The sequence below is a fragment of the Marmota flaviventris genome, chromosome 1, assembly GCF_047511675.1.
Source record: "Marmota flaviventris isolate mMarFla1 chromosome 1, mMarFla1.hap1, whole genome shotgun sequence".
NCBI lineage: Eukaryota > Metazoa > Chordata > Mammalia > Rodentia > Sciuridae > Marmota > Marmota flaviventris.
Genome location: NC_092498.1, coordinates 210,931,907 through 210,951,657, shown reverse-complemented (window position 1 = coordinate 210,951,657; position 19,751 = coordinate 210,931,907). Strand labels below are relative to the sequence as shown.

The 19,751-nt window shown below is 42.7% G+C and overlaps 2 protein-coding genes across 2 annotated transcripts in view; one reads left to right on the top strand and one right to left on the bottom strand.

The window, feature by feature from the left end:
• Positions 1-19,660, bottom strand: part of Acp5 (acid phosphatase 5, tartrate resistant) — a 42,959-nt gene extending 23,299 nt beyond the window's left edge. The window contains exon 1 of the mRNA XM_071602413.1: positions 19,126-19,660. The gene's annotated coding sequence lies outside the window, so the exon portion shown is untranslated. The remainder of the gene's footprint in view (positions 1-19,125) is intronic.
• On the top strand, positions 1,839-11,854 carry LOC114107897 (uncharacterized). Its single transcript, XM_027955384.2, has 4 exons — positions 1,839-1,939; positions 5,421-7,094; positions 11,386-11,514; positions 11,699-11,854. The coding sequence occupies exon 2, from the start codon at positions 5,597-5,599 to the stop codon at positions 6,689-6,691; it is 1,095 nt and encodes a 364-aa protein (XP_027811185.2). The 5' UTR covers positions 1,839-1,939; positions 5,421-5,596; the 3' UTR covers positions 6,692-7,094; positions 11,386-11,514; positions 11,699-11,854.
• Positions 19,661-19,751: the final 91 nt, after the last annotated feature.

The following is a 19,751-nucleotide window of genomic DNA, read 5'->3' as shown; positions in this document are numbered from 1 at the left end:
CAGCAGACTTCTTATTCAATACAATTGAAGGTCTTTGTCTCATTTAACTAATTGAATATTGGTATTGGAGCAGGTGAATAACTTATAGAGAGGGGAGCAGAGGCCTGTGGCCAGTGACTCCAAACTGAGGCCAAGCCTGAGCCTGCAGAGGAGGGCAATGAAGTTTCTCTTGGTGCATCCTGGGCAGGCGCCCTCTCCTGGATGTGGTCTCCAGCTGCTTAGAATAGTTAACAGAAGCAAAGTTGATGCTGGAAAACTTAAGAGCTCTGGGAGGCAGGGAACCCACATGCAGATGTAGTTAGGGGTGTGTGCCTGTCCTTTCTGAGGCTGTGGCTCTGGTTGCATGGGACTGTTTTCTGATAAGTATTTTGGTTGTGGCTTACAGAGTTACTGGAGTTACCTTCACAATTATACCCTGTGAAGGTCAGGTTTAGAGACTCAGTCTCCTGGAAAAAGAGTTTATGATTTTGACAGTTTCTTTAGGGCAGAACCCTAATGTGATTCCAAATGGGTGTCCCTCTGGAGAATATTAAGGTATCAAGAAAGGGAGAGTTTCCACACTATAAGGAGGGGACAGCAGCACATGGTGAGCTCCCAGAGTTAAATCTTTAGATGTCCTGCTTCAGAACCAGGGAGTGATCCACAATGGGCTCCATCATTTCAGCAGAATCTGCTCTCAGCATTATGATAACCTCTGAATGTGGGGTTTCTTTATGAACTGTGGGTGAAACAGGATGCTTACCTGAACTACATGAAACGTTTACTTTTCTCTCTTTTCAATTCCTTTATAGAATACCGATGCCATATAATTCCAGTTTTTCCATGTCTTTCATGTGTTTGTTCTCTCCTTAGAGTGTTTTCATTTTCCTAGATGAAAATGAGTAGTTTTCAAGATAAAATTTAAAATTTCAGAAAGCTTTGGTCATGCTTTTGATAACATCAACCTCACATCACATTCCTAACCTTTGCAGGACATCAAGCTATTCCTCCTGTTCTAGTCTGGTCTGACTTGGACTGAGATCCTCTCCTCCTGTGAGGCCAGGGGATTGCTTCATCGGATGCTGAGTCTGGAATTCCCTGAGCCCATTGTGACCCCGAGTCTAGTAAGAAAAAGGGGAGGGCTGGGGTTGTGGCTCAGCTGTAGAGCGCTCCCCTAGCACGTGCGAGGCACTGGGTTGGATCCTCAGCACTACATAAAAATAAATAAAATAAAGGTATTATGTCCACTTACAACTAAAACAAATTTTAAAAAAGGTGGCGGGGTGGATGGAAGCCTCATGAATACAGGTAAGATGCCAGTGTCTGGGCTGGGGCTGTAGCTTAGTGGTAGAGCGCTTGCCTCCCACGGGTGAGGCACTGGGTTCGATCCTCAGCACCACATTGTGTGTGTGTGTGTGTGTGTGTGTGTGTGTGTGTGTGTGTGTGTGTGTATATATATATATATATATATATATATATATATATATATATTTATTTATCTACAATAAAAAAAAGAGATCTAAAAAAAGATGCCAGTGTCTTCTCTGGAAAGCCAAGAGTTAAGTTCTCCCGAAATGCAAATATTCACCTACTTCGCCTCCCTTTATCAGGCAAGGTTCCGGGGAGAAGAGAAAACCCAGTCTGAGAAAGGATGGAGGCTGGGACCTGTCATTCCCGCTCCGCTTGCTTCTTCTTTCGATATTCGGGGGCGGGGCCTGAACCGTATCCAATCAGGAGCGCAGGGGTGGGCTGTGGGCTGTCCAATCCGGCGGCGCGACCCCGCCGCGCCCGCGGGTGTTCAACATTCTCGCGGGATCTTATTTCTCGCACCCCCCAGCTCCACTGCGGTTTGGCTTCCCTGCTACGGGGGGGCGGGTCGCTCTGCCGCTCCGGGACCGAGCTGTACGCCGGTTGCGGGAGCCGTGGGGAGAACCCAGGAGCTCTCGGAAGCGGGGAAACGGTGAGTGAGGGGCGGGGCGTTCTGAGATGGGGCTGAGGCTGTTGGAACCGGCCCTAGGGGGACCCCGGCCTCGCTGCCTCAGTTCTGCAGTCTGTGGCCCTGTCAGCCTCTGGCGCCTCTGGGTCCTCGGGCACCTCGGCCCCGCGGGGTGGGGCCGGGCGGGGGGCCCGGACCCACTGTCCTCTCCTGTACCTGCGCGGCGACTTGGGCCGGGCCAGGAGCCCTCTCTGGGCAGCGCCGTGTCGCCCCCGACTGTGCGGTGGCGGCGGAAGGGTCGTGGGGACATCTCGCATGAGGGGTTCGTGCGCTGAAGAAGCTGTGGTCGGTGGGGACCTCTGTCCCTCCTTTTCCCGCTCCAGGGTCATCGTTTTCCCCTTGAGTTTTACAGATGTATGGGAAACAGTGTCACAAATCCATATCCCTGTCCCTATGCCCAAATGCCAACTGTCCCCCTCCAGTTCACAACATCAGTGTCAACTATTCATCTTTCGATTTGCATTTCATACGGACATCGCATTTTAATTGCTTAGTTTCCCACAAAGCAATGAATGACGTTCTTTAAAAGGTGTATTTTGTTTGGAATCTTTTCAACCAAGAGTAAAGCAGAGGAAAACTTCCTGACACTCCACTGTAAGAATCTTCCAATCTCCTTTTTTATATTATCTAGACACAGATGCCTTTTAAGAATGTCTCTGGGGGGCTGGGGTTGTGGCTCAAAGGTAGAGCTTTCGCCTGCCACGCATGAGGCACTGGGTTGGATCCTCAGTACCACATAAAAATAAGATAAAGATATTACATCTATCTATAACTACAAAATAAATATTTAAAAAAAAGAATGTCTTTGGGTAGAGGGTTCCCTTTAGAAACTTTATAGGTACTAGGTGTGGGTGGACCTCTCCAGTAATCCCAGCAATTCAGGAAGCTGGGCAGGAGAATCAAAAGTTTGAGGCTAGCCTCAGTAACTTATCCAGACCCCCATCTCAAGATTAAAAATTAAAAAAAGGGCTGAGGATGAAGCTTAATGATAGAGTGTCCCTGGGTTCAATCCCCAGCACCGCAGTGAATGAATGAATGAATGAATGAATGAATGAATGTAAGTAAGTGCATAACCTTGTTGAGACCAAAACTCCATAAGGCCAATGTTGATCCTGCAAAGAGAGGTCATTGAAGTCCTGCCTAGTTGGTTCTTCCTGGGGAGCCTTCTCTGTGTCCTGCTTGCCCACACCAACTATGGCAGGCACCCTTTAAATGGAGAAGATGTACTGAACAGCTGGGGATGCATATGCTGATGGGGTTGGGTCGAAGAGGGGGTCTTGATGTCCTCTCTCCTTCTTTCTTTTTAGTGGTGCTAGGGATGAAACCTGGGGCCTTGTGCATGCTAGGCCAGCATTCTGTCACTGAATTACACATTCTGTCCTTAATACCTTTTCTGAAGGTGTTATTTGCACTAGGGCTGTTTCTGGACAGTGTCTTTCAAACAAAATCCTGATAGAGGTGTGAAGTGATTTTATTTGAAAGGAATATTGTAATAGGGAGAAACCCCTAGTATCTCAACAGTTAATGAGGAGCAAAGGAGTAGAAAACAGGTGGAGTCCTGCATGGTGGTGCACACCTGTAATCCCTGAGGCCAGAGATTCTGTATGACAATAGATAAGGCCAGAGGATGGCAAATTCCCGGCCAGCCTCGGTAACTTGGTGAGACCCTGTCTCAAAATAAAAAGGGCCAAATAGATCTCAGTAAAGTGTCCCTTTGTCCCCAATACCAGGGGGAGGGAGGAAGGTGGAGATCAAGGGATGACAGAGTGTCGCAAAAATAAGGTCTAGACCAGAGAATGTTTTCCCCTGAGGTCAACCTGTTCTTAAGAGAACATTAAGGGAGGGGCTGTCTGCTAGTTTAGGTTGAGAGGGCTCACTCCTAAGCAGGTGATTCAAGAAATTTAATTCTGGCACCTCCACACCCTACTGTCTCCTCCTCTTTCAGGGTCTCAATTCTCACCTGCACAGGAGGGTGATCTTCAGGCTTGGGAGTATGTTTCACCTTCTGAGTGTGGGTCCCCTTGTGAACTGTGGGTGAAGCAGGCTGCTTCCCTTAGCTGCTTCCCCCTTGTTCCCTTTGTGGGATCTTGTTGCCACTGGATCATACTGTGTCCATGTGCTTAGGCATGGGATTCCATGGCATAGGTGTAAGAGTTTTTCTTGTTTGGAACCCGAGTGGATTGAATAATAAGATCTGAAGTGACAAAGAGAGTCTTGAAATAAATCATTTATTCTATGCTTAGTTTATACAATAAGAATATAAACATGCATGGACTCACCACCCAGGTGACTAAATTGACTATGGTCAGTTATGCTATGACTCCTTGATGTCACCACCTATCTGCACTCAGAGGTCACCACTGTCCCAATTGTTTTCATTATTCTGTAGAGCATACCATCTGTTTATCATGAAGCAGAATTTTGCCTCTTTTTAGAGTTCAGTAAGTTAATATTACTGTCAACATACCATTGATATTGTGCCGAAGGGCTTTTCTTGTGCTTTCTTTGCCTTAGTCTGTTGCACACATGCTGCTGAGGCACGGCTCACACAGTTCATTCACCATCTACTGCTATAAGATTTAGGTTGTTTCGAGTTTGTTCTTTAATTAGTTATTTTGCATGCTGAGAATTGAACCCAGGACCTTGCATTTGCACATGCTAGGCAAGTGCTTTGCCACTGAGCTAGATCCCCAGCTCTCAAGGTGTTTTCTCTCTCTCTCTCTCTCTCTCTCTCTCTCTCTCTCTCTGTGTGTGTGTGTGTTATTGGGGATTAAACCCAGGGGTGCTTTACCATGAGCTACACCCCTGGACTTTCTAATTTATTTTTTGAGACAGGGTCTTACCAAATTGCCCAGACTAACCTGGAACTTGGAATCCTCATGCCTCCTGAATAGTATGCACCACCACACCCAACCCAAGTTTATTATTGTTTATTATTATTGTTGTTATTTTCAGTCCCGGGGAATTGAACCTAGGCGTGCTCTACCACTGAATTACATCCTCAGTCCTGCCCCTCCCGGCCTTTTTTTGCACTAGGGATTTAACCTAGGGGTACTTTACCTCTGAGCTATATCACTAGCTCCCTAACCCTTTAAAAAAATTTTTTTTAGGTCTTGCTAAGTTGCCCAGGCTGGTCTTGTGATCCTCTTGCCTCTGCCTCATGAGTAGCTAGGATTATAGGCATGTGCCACTGTGCCTGGCTGAAGTTTGTTTTTGATGTTGTTGACAGTGTCATTCTTGTTTTTGTCCACAAGTTTTAATGCCTTGAAAACTTTTTATACAATGGGGAAAATGGCTAGGTTGTTGGTTATGGATAAATTCAGATTTAATAGGAAATGTTGCTGGAGCATATGTAATAACTGTCTGACCTTTCCTAAGTATTTATTCTTGAAATTTATCAATGCTTCCAATTATCTAATTAATTTTTTCATCTATTGTCATACAGAATCTCCAATGGTCATATATTACTTTTACATAGTCATGTTCTGCATAATGACATTTCAGCCAACAACGGACCCTGTGTAGGATAGTAGTCGCTAGCAGCCTCCTACAGCTGGTGGTTTACTGCATCTTTTGATTGTTCTCATATACTCAATTTAATTTTATGCTATTGTGTTCATCATGGCTCCTACTCACACAAAATCCATTGCTAAAGTTGCCAGTAAGAGGCCACGTCGAGTGATTGACCTAGAAACAAAATTAAAATTGATTAAGGACTATGAAGGTGGGAAATCAGTAATGGTTATTGCTCGCCAATCAGGGATGTCCCATTCCACCATAGCTACAATCTTGAAGAACAAGAACAAAGTGACAGAAGCTCTTAAAGGATCTGCCTCATTGAAGGCCACCAGACTAACAAAAATTCGAGAAGGGCCCATATCAGATATGGAGAAACTTCTAATGACCTGGATTGAAGAGCAGACACGGAAGCGGGTCCCTCTCAGTACTATGATGATTACAGCTAAAGCCAAAAGTTTGTTTGCAATGTTGAAGGAAAAGGCTGGACCCGACTATAATGTTGAATTCACTGCCAGCTCTGGGTGGTTTAAGCGATTCAAGAATCGCTATTCATTACATAATGTGAAAGTGAGTGCTGATGTCACCAAGGAGTGTATGAATGGCATCTGGAAGAAGACACTCAAGAGGTTCGTCCATGATTTCAAAGGATTTGCTCAGGAAGAGGAAGGCGCAAACATGGACAAGGCTGTGGTTGAGATGGCCAACAACTTTACTCTGGGTATGGAGGAGGATGACATGGAGGATGATGACATGGAGCTCCTGGAGGTGGTTCCTGAGGAACTGACCAGTGAGGAGTCATTGGACCAAGAGTGCAAAGCCCAAGAAAAAGCAAGAGAAAAGGAAACTGCAAAAGAAGAGAAAGAACTTCCAAGAAAATTCACAGTGACGGGTCTAGCAGAAGCTTTTACAGACCTCAACAAGCTCCTTAAAAAGTTTGAAAGCATGGACCCCAACCCTGAAAGGTTTTCATTAATAGAGAAGAATGTTCATGGTGCATTATCTGTGTACAAACAGATCTATGAGGCAAAAAGGAAGCAAACCACCACAGACATATTTCTGCGAAGAGTGACACCTCAAGAGCCTCAGGCAGGTCCCTCAGGAGGCATTGTCATCATAGGAGATGATGGCACTATGCGCATTATTGCCTCTGAGGACCTTCCGGTGGACCATGTCAGAGAGGGGGAAGTCAGATATTGATGATCCTGATCTTGTGTAGGCCTAGGCTCATTTGTATGTTCATGTCATAGTTTTTAACAAAAAAGCTAAGAAGTTTAAGAAAAATTAAAAATCAAAAAAAGCTTCTAGAATAAGGATATAAAGAAAAGATTTTTATACAGCTGTGTAATGTGTCTGTTTTAAGCTGTTATTACAAAAGAGTCAAAGGTTTAACATCTTAAAAAGTTGATAAAGTAAAAAAGTCTGGTAAGGTTAATTTGTTATGGAAGAATGAAAAAATTATATATTTTAATAAACTGGAATAACTTAAGTGTACAGTGTTGATAAAGTCTACAGCAGTGTACAGGAATGTCTGCAGCCTCCACATTTACCCCTCACTCGCTGATAACCAGAGAAACGTCCAGTCCTGCAAGCTCCATTCATGGTAAGTACCCTCTACCTGTGTACCATTGATTATTTTTTATCTTGTTTTTGCTGTACCTTCAACACACAAATACTTAACATTGCATTACAGCCAAGCATGGTGGTACATGCCTATAACCCCAGCAGCTTGGGAGGCTGAGGCAGGAAGATCACAACTTCAAAACCAGCCTCACCAACAGTGAGGTGCTTAGCAACTCAGTGAGACCCTGTCGCTAAATAAAATACAAAATAGGGCTGGGGATGTGGCTCAGGGGTCGAGTTCAATCCCTGGTAGCAAAACAAAAACAAACAAACAAACAAAAAAACCCATTGCATTATACCTGTCATTGTGTGAAAGCAATATTGTATTTTATACTTTTAAAATTTTTTGTGTGTGCTAAAACTGGGAATGAACCACATGTATGTTTATGTCATAGTTTTTAACAAAAAAAGTTGAAGAAGTTAAAAGGTTATAGAATAAGAATATAAAGAAAGAAAATATTTTGTACAGCTGTGTAATGTGTTTGTGTTTTAAACTAAGGGTCCAGTGTTCAGTAACAAGCTGTCAAGGTTTGTTGCCTGGGAACAGTCGGCTATGGCATATGGCCTGAGTATAGGAGCTGTCCTGCCAGAGTTGCACACTCTGATGTACACACAATGGAAAACACCTAATTAAACGTCTCTCAGAACGTGTTCCCTTTGTTAAGTGATGCATGATTTTAATAAAAATAAACAAAAAAGAAAAAAAGTGACATTCTTCTACTGGTCACCCCTGGTTTTGAGCATTTTCCTTCATGTCTTTAAACTTCTATGAAATAGTTTTCAGTCATTTTTTAAAATATATATTTTTTAATTGTAGTTGCATACAATACCTTTATTTTATTTATTTCTATGTGCTGAGGATTGAACCCAGGGCCTTATACGTGCTAGGCGAGTACAGTACCACTAAGCCACAACCCCAGCCTGTTTTCAGTCATTTCTTATGATTAATTCATTTGCTTTTTTTTTTTTTTTAATGTTTCATTTGTAGGGATTTTTGAAAGAACTTGAGGAGGATGGTGTCAGTTCTTGAAATCTACAAGAATCTACTCTTGGTAGATTTCAAGAGTGAAACCTTTTGGTCCCAGGCTTTCATTTGTTGGGGAGTTTTTGATTATTGTATCAAGCTCTGTGTTGTAGGCTTGCTCAGATTTTCTATTTTTTCATGAGTGCCTCTGTAGATTATGTTTCTAGACATTCATTGATATCATCATTGTTACCCAATTTGTTGGCGTGCCCCTGGGGATTTCCAAGGGGGCTCTAAGGCTCTGTTCTCAGTGCATTCTGCAGGTGGTGGAGGATGCTCTGGCAGGGAGAAGTGTTCCACTGCCCTGTGATCAGGCCTTTTTTTGAGGAAGCCTGTGTTCCTGGTTGGTGACTTGTCATTTCACCCCTCCACTGGTAGAGGCAGACAGGTTAGAGGGACAAGGACTTACTTGGGTGTTTCCCTTCCTCCCAGAGGTTGGGCTCTGGGAACATCCCATTTGGTTATGCTTTTGGCTTACAGTTTTCTTTTGAAGGAAACTTAAGGAGGACAGAATTCTCTGGGGATATTTCTAAACAACTGCTGTTTTCGTCTCCCTATCAGAAGCAGGAAGCCATTTTTCTTGAATCCACTGGGTTTCTGACAGTGAGGTTTACAAATTTGTGCAGTTCCCTAAGCCTGGGCCTCTTCAAGTATTTAAGTCTCGGGTCTGTCCTTGCTTATCCCCAGCAATTCATTAATTACAGTTTAGGTTGACCTCCTTCTGCTCTGCTGCCTGAAGTTCCTGCTTATTGATCTTTGTTCTAGGAAATGATGATTCTTGATCTGCCTTTTATCTCTGCAACTTGGGGACAGTGGATTGCCCTGTGACCTCGGTTCTCCTGTGGGTCTAGGAGGAGCTGCTGCTTGAGCATCTTTGTCTTTTCCTTGTGGAGCAGGACTGTTGTCCTCTATGTCCTTCTCTGCTGGTTTGGAACCAACACTGATTTCTTCTGAGGGCAGAGTCCATATGAGCTTCTGCTAGTCCCTACCTCAACACTGCCACACTGGGGACCAAGCTTCTAGCACATGAACCCTTGGGGGACACACACAAACCAAGGTTTCTTCTGTTAAATATGTTTTGGCCATTTCCCCATGGTTTAATTATGTGTTCATTAATTTATTTTCACTCTGCACACTAATTCTTTAAATTTATTATTTTTAAATTTTCTAGTTGTAAGTGAATCCAATACTTTTATATTATTTATTTATTTTTATGTAGTGCTAAGGATCAAACCCAGTGTCTCATATATGCTAGGCAAGTGCTCTATCCCTGAGCCACCATCCCAGCCCCACACTAATTCTTTTATATTGCATGTATGGCTGATATTCTCTCCGACTTTTTGTTTGTCTTCTACCTCTTGTTAGTACATTTCTTCATGGCTTGCTCTGTTTCTTTTATGAGAAAATTCTCTATTCTGGCATCAAAAAGATATTTGTGATTTCTCAAAGAGGCTAGATTTACCATACACATTTGCAGGAAGAGTAAATTGATTATTAACTCTGAATTGGAAAGGAATATGATGCATGTTTCTAGTTTGATACAACTTTGTTCCTGCCTTATGTACTAAAGTGATCCTGATTTATGCTATTATTCTACAATGCCTGCTCCATCAATAGACAGCCTACCAAATATATGGTGGCCCATAGAAGGCTCTTTTCCCTCTCTTGGTCTATTTGTCAGTAATGTGATCTGCTGATCTTAAAATCTTTAAGTATGTTGGTCAAGTTTTCACTTTCTTCTTCAGATGGCTATAAGTATTGTCAGTTACTTGTTACTCCTATTAGATTTGGTAAAGTATTTCTGTTGACTACTAAAAGCTTTTTTTTTTTTTTTTGAAATTTACTTTTGAAAGGTGACATTTTGGTGACTTTTTAAGAATATGCGCTATCTTTTATTTCATTCTTTTTTTGGTGGCGGGGGTGGTGGTGCCAGGGATTGAACTCAAGGGTACTCAACCACTGAGCCACATTCTCAGCCCTATTTCGTATTTTATTTAGAGACAGGGTCTCAATGAGTTGCTTAGCACCTTGCTGTTGCTGAGGCTGGCTTTGAACTCACGATGCTCCTGCCTCAGCTTCCCAAGTCACTGGGATTATAGGCATGCATCACCACACCTGGCTATTTCACCCCCCCCCCCTTTTTTTTAATGGACACAATATTTTATTTTATTCACTTTTTTGTGGTGTTGAGGATCAAGCCCAGTGCCTCACACATGCCAGGTGAGCGCTCTACCACTGAGCCACAACCCCAACCCTATTTCATTCTTTTTTAACATATCCAATAAAAAAATTTAAAATTCTTCATCTGGTCACAGTGGTGCTCCCTCATAATCACAGCTAGTTGGGAAACTGAGGCAGGAGGATCCCAAGTTCGAGGGCAGCTTGGGTAACTTAGTAAGCCCTGTCTCAAAAAAGAAACCAAAAGGGCCAGGGATGTAGCTCAATGGTAGAATGCTTGGTGTGAGGCCCAGTACTGCAGAATAAATAATTAATTAATGTAAAAATAAAAATTTGCCATTAGGGCAATGAAATAGCTTTTATTAGTGTTTTATCCTACTTAATTAAATTGTTCTACAGTACAAGTTTCCAAGTGTTCTCTTGATATAATCATAAAGATAGGCTTAATTCACATAGTAACACTCTGGGACAAAAAGAGAGAGAAGTCCATTGAGACTCGGGCTCAGAGTTATTTGAGGGCTGATCAAGTAGGCTTCCTCTGCCAAGCATGGGATAAAATTCCAAACTCCCAGAGAGAAAAAAGAATAGGAGTTAAGTAAATACCATATTGTTCACATAAACAGTTCAGGCTCACTGAGCCCTGGGTGCCTTCCAAAATCCAGTTCCCAAATGCCAGCAAAGGTTGAAAACTTTGAACAAGCACTTGTAAGGTCATTCAGTTTCAGGACTGCTATTCTTAACTCTTTTCCACCCAGAGTTAGTAGGACTTGGGTATGAGAGGTACTGTAGACCTAGGGTACAGAGAGAAAGTAGGGGTGATTCAGGCACCATGTTTTAAATCACTGAGTTCACCAACAGAAGGTATGTTTCTATTCCACTGTTGCTTTACTGACTCCTTCAGTCCTAACATTAGAACAGCTGTGCAGGAAGAAGTCAGTGAAGACGGAGAGTGAGAATCTGATGAAGGAGTCATGAGATAAATAAATGGGGGCCTCAGAGTCATGTGAACTGATGAATTGAGTACACACCCCGTGCTGTCGGCATCACCCTTCCTCCTGTGCACGTGCAGATCTCTCTGGACTCACTGGGCTTTGAAGGCTGAACTTCAGCTGTTAGGAGAGAACTTTGCTGGATCCTTCCCACAACACTCTCTACCAAGATGCAGTGCTGGCAGCCCTCAGGAACCTGGCCTTTGAAGGTAAGCATGAGATTATGCCAGATTAGCTGGAGGTCAAGAGTTTCTTGCTCATCAATGCTGCTCAGTGATTTAGAAAATGGAAGGGGAATACTTTGGTGAATAAATCAAGATGGCCTTAGTGTACCATAAGCCTAGAATCGGATATTTTTTATAATGGTGTAATTAATTCATAATGATTTTCTAGGTCTACATTTTAGAAATAAAATTGGAAGACTAGAACATTGAAGACCAGTGCAGAAATCCCAGGAGAAATCAAAGGTAATTTGTAAGAGAAAACTTTGTTCCTTGAAAGGATCTTAGAATCTTAAAAAATAAGATTAAATAAAAAAATAAAACATAATGCCATTTTCAAATTTTTTATTATTAGAACATTTTTTTCTAAAAATAGATATTTATGGCTGGGGATATAGCTCAGTGGCAGAGCACTTGCCTAGCATGTGTGAGGTGAGGCCAGGGATTCAATCCCAAGCACCACAAAAACAAAACAAAACAACAACAATAAAAAAGTACTTAAATGTGACATTGATGTTTAGAGTTTGCAAAGTAGCTCATTTGGATACAGTATTAAGAAATCCCATTAATAGCTAGGCATGGTGGTGCACATGCCAGAAATCTCAGTGGTGAGGTAGGAGGATTGGGAATTCAAAGCCAGCTTGAAGAAATTTAGCGAGGCACCAAGCAACTTAGCGACACCCTGTCTCTAATAAAAAATATTTTGGAAAGGGCTGGGGATGTGGCTTGTATTTAAGCACCCTGGGTTCAATCCCTGGTACCAAAACCAAACCAAACCAAACACCCATTGATGTTATTGGGCATGGTGGCACAAATCTGTAATCTCAGTCACTCAGGAGCCTGAGGCAAGAGGATGGTGAGTTTGAGGCCAGCCTGGGCAACTTAGCGAGACCCTGTCTCAAAACGAAAAGAGCTGAGGATATAGCTCAGTGGTAGCACGCACTTGCCTAGGATACGTGAGGCCCTGGGTTCAATCTCCAGCAACACACACATGAAAGAAAAAGAAAAAAACTGGTTAGTGTGTATTGCTGTTTTGATGACAGCTGTGGTACAGATCTTGTAGAACATTCAGTCCATGCAGATTCAGACAGTCCAGACAGGGCATCAAGTCTATACTTTGATGATAATGTTATAAAGAAGTCCAAGGGGTTGGGGATAGAGCTCAGTGGGAGAGCGCTTGCCTAGTATGCTTAAGACCCTGGGTTCCATCCCCAACACCACAAAAATATATGTTTATTTTTAAATGTAAGTTCAATACCTATGAACAAATGCAAAATCATTGATAAACAAACCCTTGGTTGTGTGTGTCTCATTTCTGACAGAGGTAATATGATAGATAACACGAAGAAGGTAGTTAATGTGGAGAAACTTCCAGCCAGATTCCAGGTCATAATCTGAAAAAGAAAACACCTCCTAGAATAAAACCTTGTGAAAGCCATGTGTTTGGATAAGTTTTCCTTGGTCATTCAATCCTACATAGGCTCATCAGAGTTCAGCCTGGTCAGAGTATGGAAAGGAGCCATGTACACACAAGGAATGTGGGAAAGCCTGCAGCCATGGCCAGTGCTTTCAAATGAATGAAAGGACTCATGCTGGAGAGAAACTCTGGGAATGTAAAGTATGGAAAACATTTCTCTGAAATGTATTCAGAGACACGACATAAAACACAGTGGACCTTTTAAATGTAAGATGTGTGGGAAAGCCCCTGATTATCCCAATTTACTTCATACACGAGAAAGGACACACTGGAGAGGAATCTTGTGATTGTACGAATGTGGGAAAGCCTTCCATTATAATATAAATCTTTAAAAAAGTGAAAGGACTCACACAAGAGAGAACTAAATAATGTGGGACAGCTTTTATTATCAGCAAAGCTTTCGAGCCACATGTGGGGAGAGTGCATTGTTTGACAAAGGCCTATAAACAAAGTGTGTGGGAAAGTCTTTCATCATCCCAGTTCAATTCAGAGTCATAAAGAAGCAGAGTGGAGAGAAGCCTCTTGAGTAGAAGTGATGTGCAAAAGTCTTCGATTGGCCTACATGTAAGAACACACACAACCAGGCATCGTGGTACCTGCCTTCAGTCCCAGCCACTGGGGCTGGGCAGGGAGCGCTGCTTGAGCCCAGGAGCTCAAGACCAGTCAGGGCAACAGGGTGAGACCCCTTCTCAAAAGAAAACAAAACAAATGTACATTGGATCAAAACTCCATAAATGTGAAAAGTACAAGAAAGTTTTCAATTTTAACAAATACATTTTTAAACTAAGCGGGGCGCAGCGGTGCACGCCTGTAATCCCAGCAGCTCAGGAGACTGAGACAGGAGGCTCGCAACTTAGTGAGGTGCTAAGCAACTCAGTGAGACACTGTCTATAAATAAAATAGAAACCAACCAACCAACCAGCAAAAAGTGGGGTGGGGCACTAGGGATGTGGCTTAGTGGTTGAGTGCCCCTGAGTTTAGTTTCTAGTACCCATCCCCCCAAAAAAGTAATCTGAAAATGCCCAGTGTAATTTGTAATTGGTGTTTAATCCTCCAGAAAATATACAACCCAAAGGAAATGTTATAAAATCATAAATGTATTGTGTCTACCAGTGGCTCATTCCTAAAAACAGGACCCTGAACTATGTGTTAAAAAAAATCCACCTTGCAGTTTGGATTTTCTTTCAAGTCCCAAGTCTAGACTCTAAGAAGATCTAATTTGTATGTCAGGTATCTTTGTTCATGGGGATAGTGACTGTGTTCTTGATTGAGCATGACAGCTACAAGGATGCTAGCAAAACTCACTAGATGAGAGTTTGTTATGGTTTGGATGTGAGGTAGTCCCTGAAAGCTCATGTGTGGCAATGGAGGAATGTTCAGAGGTGAAATGATTAGATTTTTAAGAGCTGTGGCCTAATTGTAGATTAACCAGTTGGGTTAGTAATTTGAATGCATTGGTAACTATAGGCAGGAAGGGCATGACTGCAGGAAGCAGGTCACTGGGGGCCTGCCCTGGGGAGTAATAATATTCCTGGCTCCTTGCATTCAAGTTCTTTCTGCTTCCCTCCACCACACCCTTCTGCCTTGATGTTCTGCCTCACCTCAGGCCCAGAGCTATGAAATTGTCCAGCCATGGACTGAAACTCTGAAATGGTGAGCCAGAATAAAATTTTCCTCCTGAGTTATTCTTGTTGGGTATGTTGGTCACAGCAGTGCAAAGCTGACTACAACAGAGTTTGTTCCTCTGCTGCACTGATTGTGCAGTAACTGCTCTCCCAGTCCTTTCATGGGAGAATAAGCACCTTCTTCCTGTGTGGAAAATCATGGGTGTTTCCTCTGATGCAGCTGAATGTAATACCTCAGTTCCAGTTCAACTAGGTTTCATTATATGTGATTAAAAACAAAATATTTTTTTTTCTCAGACACAAGATTCATATTTATGTTTCTTAAAAATAGTTTATTTAGCTTGTACACTAAAAAATGTTATTATCTTATTCATTTACTGAGAAGCTACATTAAAATTTTCCATTGATTTCATGGATGAAATAAAATATATAATTTTGCCAGGGTGTTTATTTCACGCTGTGAGTCACTGAGCATTTATACTGCACATACATCAGGCACCTTTTATTATGTAAAATTTACTTCTCATGCTTATACAGTTACAAAGTTTATCTTTTTTTTTTTCATTATAGTGCTGAGAGTGGAACCTAGGGGCTTTGCTCATGTTAGAACAGTACTCTACCACAGAGGTACACCCACAACTCCACAACTCTCACCTGTTATTTGGTCTTTAATTTTTTTTTTTTTTTTTTTAGTTGTAGGTGGACACAATACCTTTATTTTATTTATGTGGTGCTGAGGATTGAATCCAGGGCCTCCATGTGCAAGACAAGTGCTCTACTGCTAAAACATAGCCCGAGCCCCTTGATTAATTTATTCTTAAACTAAGTGTTGTTTATCCTCATTTTGTGAATTTTCAAGTTTTCCTTCGGTTATTTATTCCTAAGTTCATCTCATTGTGTTTAGAGGAGATACTCTGGATATTTACTTTTATTTTTTGTTTTATCATTAACTACTTTTATATTCTGTTTTGATATTCTATCATTTTAGTATTTTACCAACATAAATTTACATTATTTATGTCAAATGTATATTATAAAATCATATTATTTTTCATTATTCATAGTTTTTAAACAGACTTGAGGCTGGGGGTGTATGTAGTTCAGTGAGAGAGTGCTTGCTTAGCATGTGTGAGGACACCCTAGGTTCAATCCCCAACACCATTAAAAAAAAAAAAAAAAAATGTTCAATCTGGCCTTTCTGGCCTTTCCTAAACCTGGAAAGGATGAATGATGCCTCACCAAGGATCATAGAGAGTCACTGAAGCAGAGGAAAAAGGAAGGTTCACACCTAATTAGTTGCTTTCCATAAGAATTTGTTAATATGAAAATAATAGTTTGCTAACATCTTTGTTTTTCTCAAAGGAATAATTATTTGCCAGTATTTTAGTTTTCCTCCTTTACTGTACACAAAAGCATAGAAGAAAAGCAGGGTCTCTGCTGTTTTCTTATTCAAACAATGTGACTGAAGGTCTCTGTGTCATTGAACTTATTGGTGTTGGTGTGAAGCAGGTGAATGACCTGCAGTGGGGGGCACAGGACTGAGACAGGTAGCTAAGAGCTGAGGCCAAACTTGAGCCTGCAAAGGAGGGACAATGGAGTTCTCCTTGGTGCCTCCTGGGCAGGTGCTGTCCTCTATAGGTGACCTTGTGCTACAGAAGAACAGCTACAGACAGACCAGCTGACCTAAGCTGCAGAGCACTGAAAAGTGGGAGACGCACAGCAGAGTTGGGAGTGTCTGTCCTTTCTGAGACTGTGACTCTTGTTGTCATGGGGCTGTTTTCTGGACAGTTTGGTTTTGGCACTATAGAGTTGCTGGTGTCAGACTGTCATCCATGTAAGTGAAAAAAACCTGTGAAGGTCAGACTTAGAGAAAGACTCATTTTGGGTATCTCCTAGAGAAAGGTTCATAATTTGATGGTTTACATAGATCAGAACCTGAAATTGATTCCTGGTTAGTTTCTTACTGGTGAAAATGAAGATCTTGAAGAAAGGAGCCTTTCTACACAGTTTGGAGGATACAGAGGGCAAGGTGAACTCCCAGAGTTCAATCCGTAAGTGTCCCTGCCTCATGGCCACGGAATGAGCCAACTGGGGCTTCATTTCAACAGTCAGTCTGGCTTCCAGCTTGGAATATGTTCAACCCAAATGCCAGTTTCCTTGTGAACTGGCTGAAGCAGTCTGTTTGTCTGAGTTCAAATATTTGTTGTTATTCTCTTTATTGTTATAGAATATTACTGACATAATCTGCACATTTAATAATTTTTCCACACATTTAATAATTTTATTACAGTGGCTTGTGCCTGTGGCCTCTTCAGGGGGCTGAAGCAGAAGGATTGCTTGAGCCCAGTAGTTCAAGGCCAGCCTGGGCAATATAGGGAGACCCTATCTCAAAATAAATAATTAAAAAATAAGAATTTCCGACCCCTGCCAAACTCCAAGCCCTCCTGTTCCAGTCTGGCTGGCCTGGACAGCTCTCTCCTACTCTGAGGCCAAGGATCTCTCCATTCAACACTTAAGTCTGGAATTCTTTGAGTACACTGTGACCCAGTATTCATATGCTGTGACTTGTATGGATCACAGGATCCTGTGGGAAGATGCTAGGAGACCCCAAAAGAAAGGAATGGTGAACAAGGAGCTAGCATCCTGAGCTAGGGAGTGAGGGCTGATTGGAAAAGGCCATGTGGGACCCTCCTCAGACCCTGGTATCCTGTTCCATCCCTACTTGGAGCTGCCCTTTCTGGGCAGCTCTGCCGGCAGCCCTGCATCTCCAAGGGAGCATGGTGTGTGAGGTCCCTGGACCTAAGTCTCAAATCCACCTCCCCCAAAATAAGGCTTAGTGGTATTTATGGGATAAAGAAGCAGGGTGGCAGGGCATGGTGGTGCACGTCTGTAATCTCAGCCAGGAGGTTGTGGCAGGAGGATAACAAGTTCAAAGCCAGCCTCAGCAACTTGAGGCCCTAGGTAACATACCGAGATCTTTCAAGATAAAAAATAAAAGGGGCTAGGGATGTGGCTCAGTATTTATGTGCCCCTGAGTTCAATCCCTGGTACCAAAACAAACAAACAAAAAACCACCCAAACATGGTGGTCTGAGATATGAGGGAAAGATGATCAGAGGCAGGGAAAACTGAAGTAATCAGGAGTACTGGAATAAGGACTGAGTGGCTGCTTTTACTAAAAGTACTTCACTTGGCTCTGTACACACCTACAGATGCCTGATGGGTAACTAAAAAACAGTTAAAAATGTGGCATCTCTGCCTCCGTTCTGATCTGTTTCCTTTGCTCAGTGCCATTTTCTCCTGTGGTCACACTGGATTCTAGGTAGGTCTGATGAATAAATCTCCTATGAGAAGACTTGAACTACTCCCTAGCAACAGCAATTTCTTATCCCAGACAAGGCCCCCTGACCAATCTTGAAATAATGATAAACCAGATCGTAGTTTGACAAGACTACACTTGATCATGCACACTTCTGGCCTCCTTAAACTCTATAAGCTGGGAGTTCATGCCAGTACCCCTGAAGACTGGGTTGAGGATGTAAGTCCCCTTGTCTTCCTGGTATAGCTACACTGATTAAAGTTCCTTTCCTGCCTTCACAACTGCATGTCTCTTGGACTGGAATCTTGGGATGTGTGTCAGAACCAACAGTCCACCAGGACCCCTAGCACTGGGGCCTTTGCCTCAAAACTCTGGTAACAGTCACATATGCTTAACCAAATTTTATGGCTTTTAGATTGAACCTGGCATTTGGGTTGAAAATATTCCAAGCTGGAAGCCAGACTGACTTCTGAAAATGTTGGCAACAGTATGCTCTGAGGTTCAAATTTTGGGCCTTGGACCTCAAAAAGTCACCCATCAGACAGCTTGGCAGGCCCAAGTGAAAGGTCATTGGTTTCAACAGGTTTGAAAGTGACAAAAGTAGCCTGAAAAACAATACAGACAACTACCTTCATGACAAATATGACTGAGATGTTAGTTAATGTGACCCATAAAATTGGTGATGAAAGCATTAGCTAAAAGCAAATTAAGCTTGAGGATTTATCCGTGTTTCCCCTTGGTTCCATCCTTGTCCCCTTAAAGCTGACATTCTACTTTTGTGTGCAGTGGGGCAGAACTGGGGATTGAACCCAGGGGTACTTTACCACTCAGCTGCGTCTCTAACCCTTGTTATATTTTGAGACAGGGTGTTGGCAAGTTGCCAAAGCTGGTCCCAAATTTCTGATCCTCCTGCCTCAGTCTCCTGAACCACTGGGATTACAGGCCTGAGTCACCATGCCTGGTATTTTAGATTTGATCCTATGTGCTATTATTTTTTTCAGACTCATTCTGTATTTCTATAACCTGTTATTGCTTTCCTAGTATCTATCAAAGAGAATAGAAATTCCAATTACCTTAGAAGTGTCCTAACCTTTTACAAAGTTTTATAGGGGCACATGGAAAGAATGATCTGAAATACCCTTCTGGAGTAAACACACCTGACGATTTTAAAGAACATACCTTATAGGTGGCAGTTGGTTGAGAAGAGTTTCTGATCTCAGACTTGGCCAGCAAAGTTCACACTTCCTGCCAGAATCAAAGTGCCAGATGTGCAGGGTGAGGAAGGGATGGTTTAGGCCTCAACGCTGGCAACCGTCAAGATCAAACTGGAGGCTGACTCTATTATATACGCTGACGTCACTTTTAAGTGTCTGTGATTCTAAGTGATCCTAAAAGAGCATCACAGTTCCATGAATGGCCTTCGTGCCTTAATGCCAAGCCCCTGACCCGGTGGAGAAAAGCTGGCTGGCTCTCCTTTCAGTTCTGGTCTTGCTCTCCTCTTGCTTTGCACAAGTGGGTCGCTCCAGGTGAAAACAGCCTGGAACTACTTGCCCACGCGGTGCCAGTCTTCTTTCTGGGATAGGAACAAATTCTTAAAATGCCAATATGTTAGGGCTGGCGTGTGGCTCAGTGGTGGAGCGCCTGCTTAACGCGTTGAAGCTCAGGGTTCCTTCCTCGCCCCTCGGGGTGGGGAGGGACTGGCCTTGACCGCTCCGAGGAAGGCCGGCAAACTGGCTGGGTCACGGGAGGTTCGCCTACCACGTCACTTAGGCGAAGGGGCGTGGCCTAAGTTATTGTCCAATCAG

Bases quoted from the DNA above. Each gene is read 5' to 3' on its own strand.
- LOC114107897 (XM_027955384.2), top strand. From the start codon at position 5,597: ATGGCTCCTACTCACACAAAATCCATTGCTAAAGTTGCCAGTAAGAGG.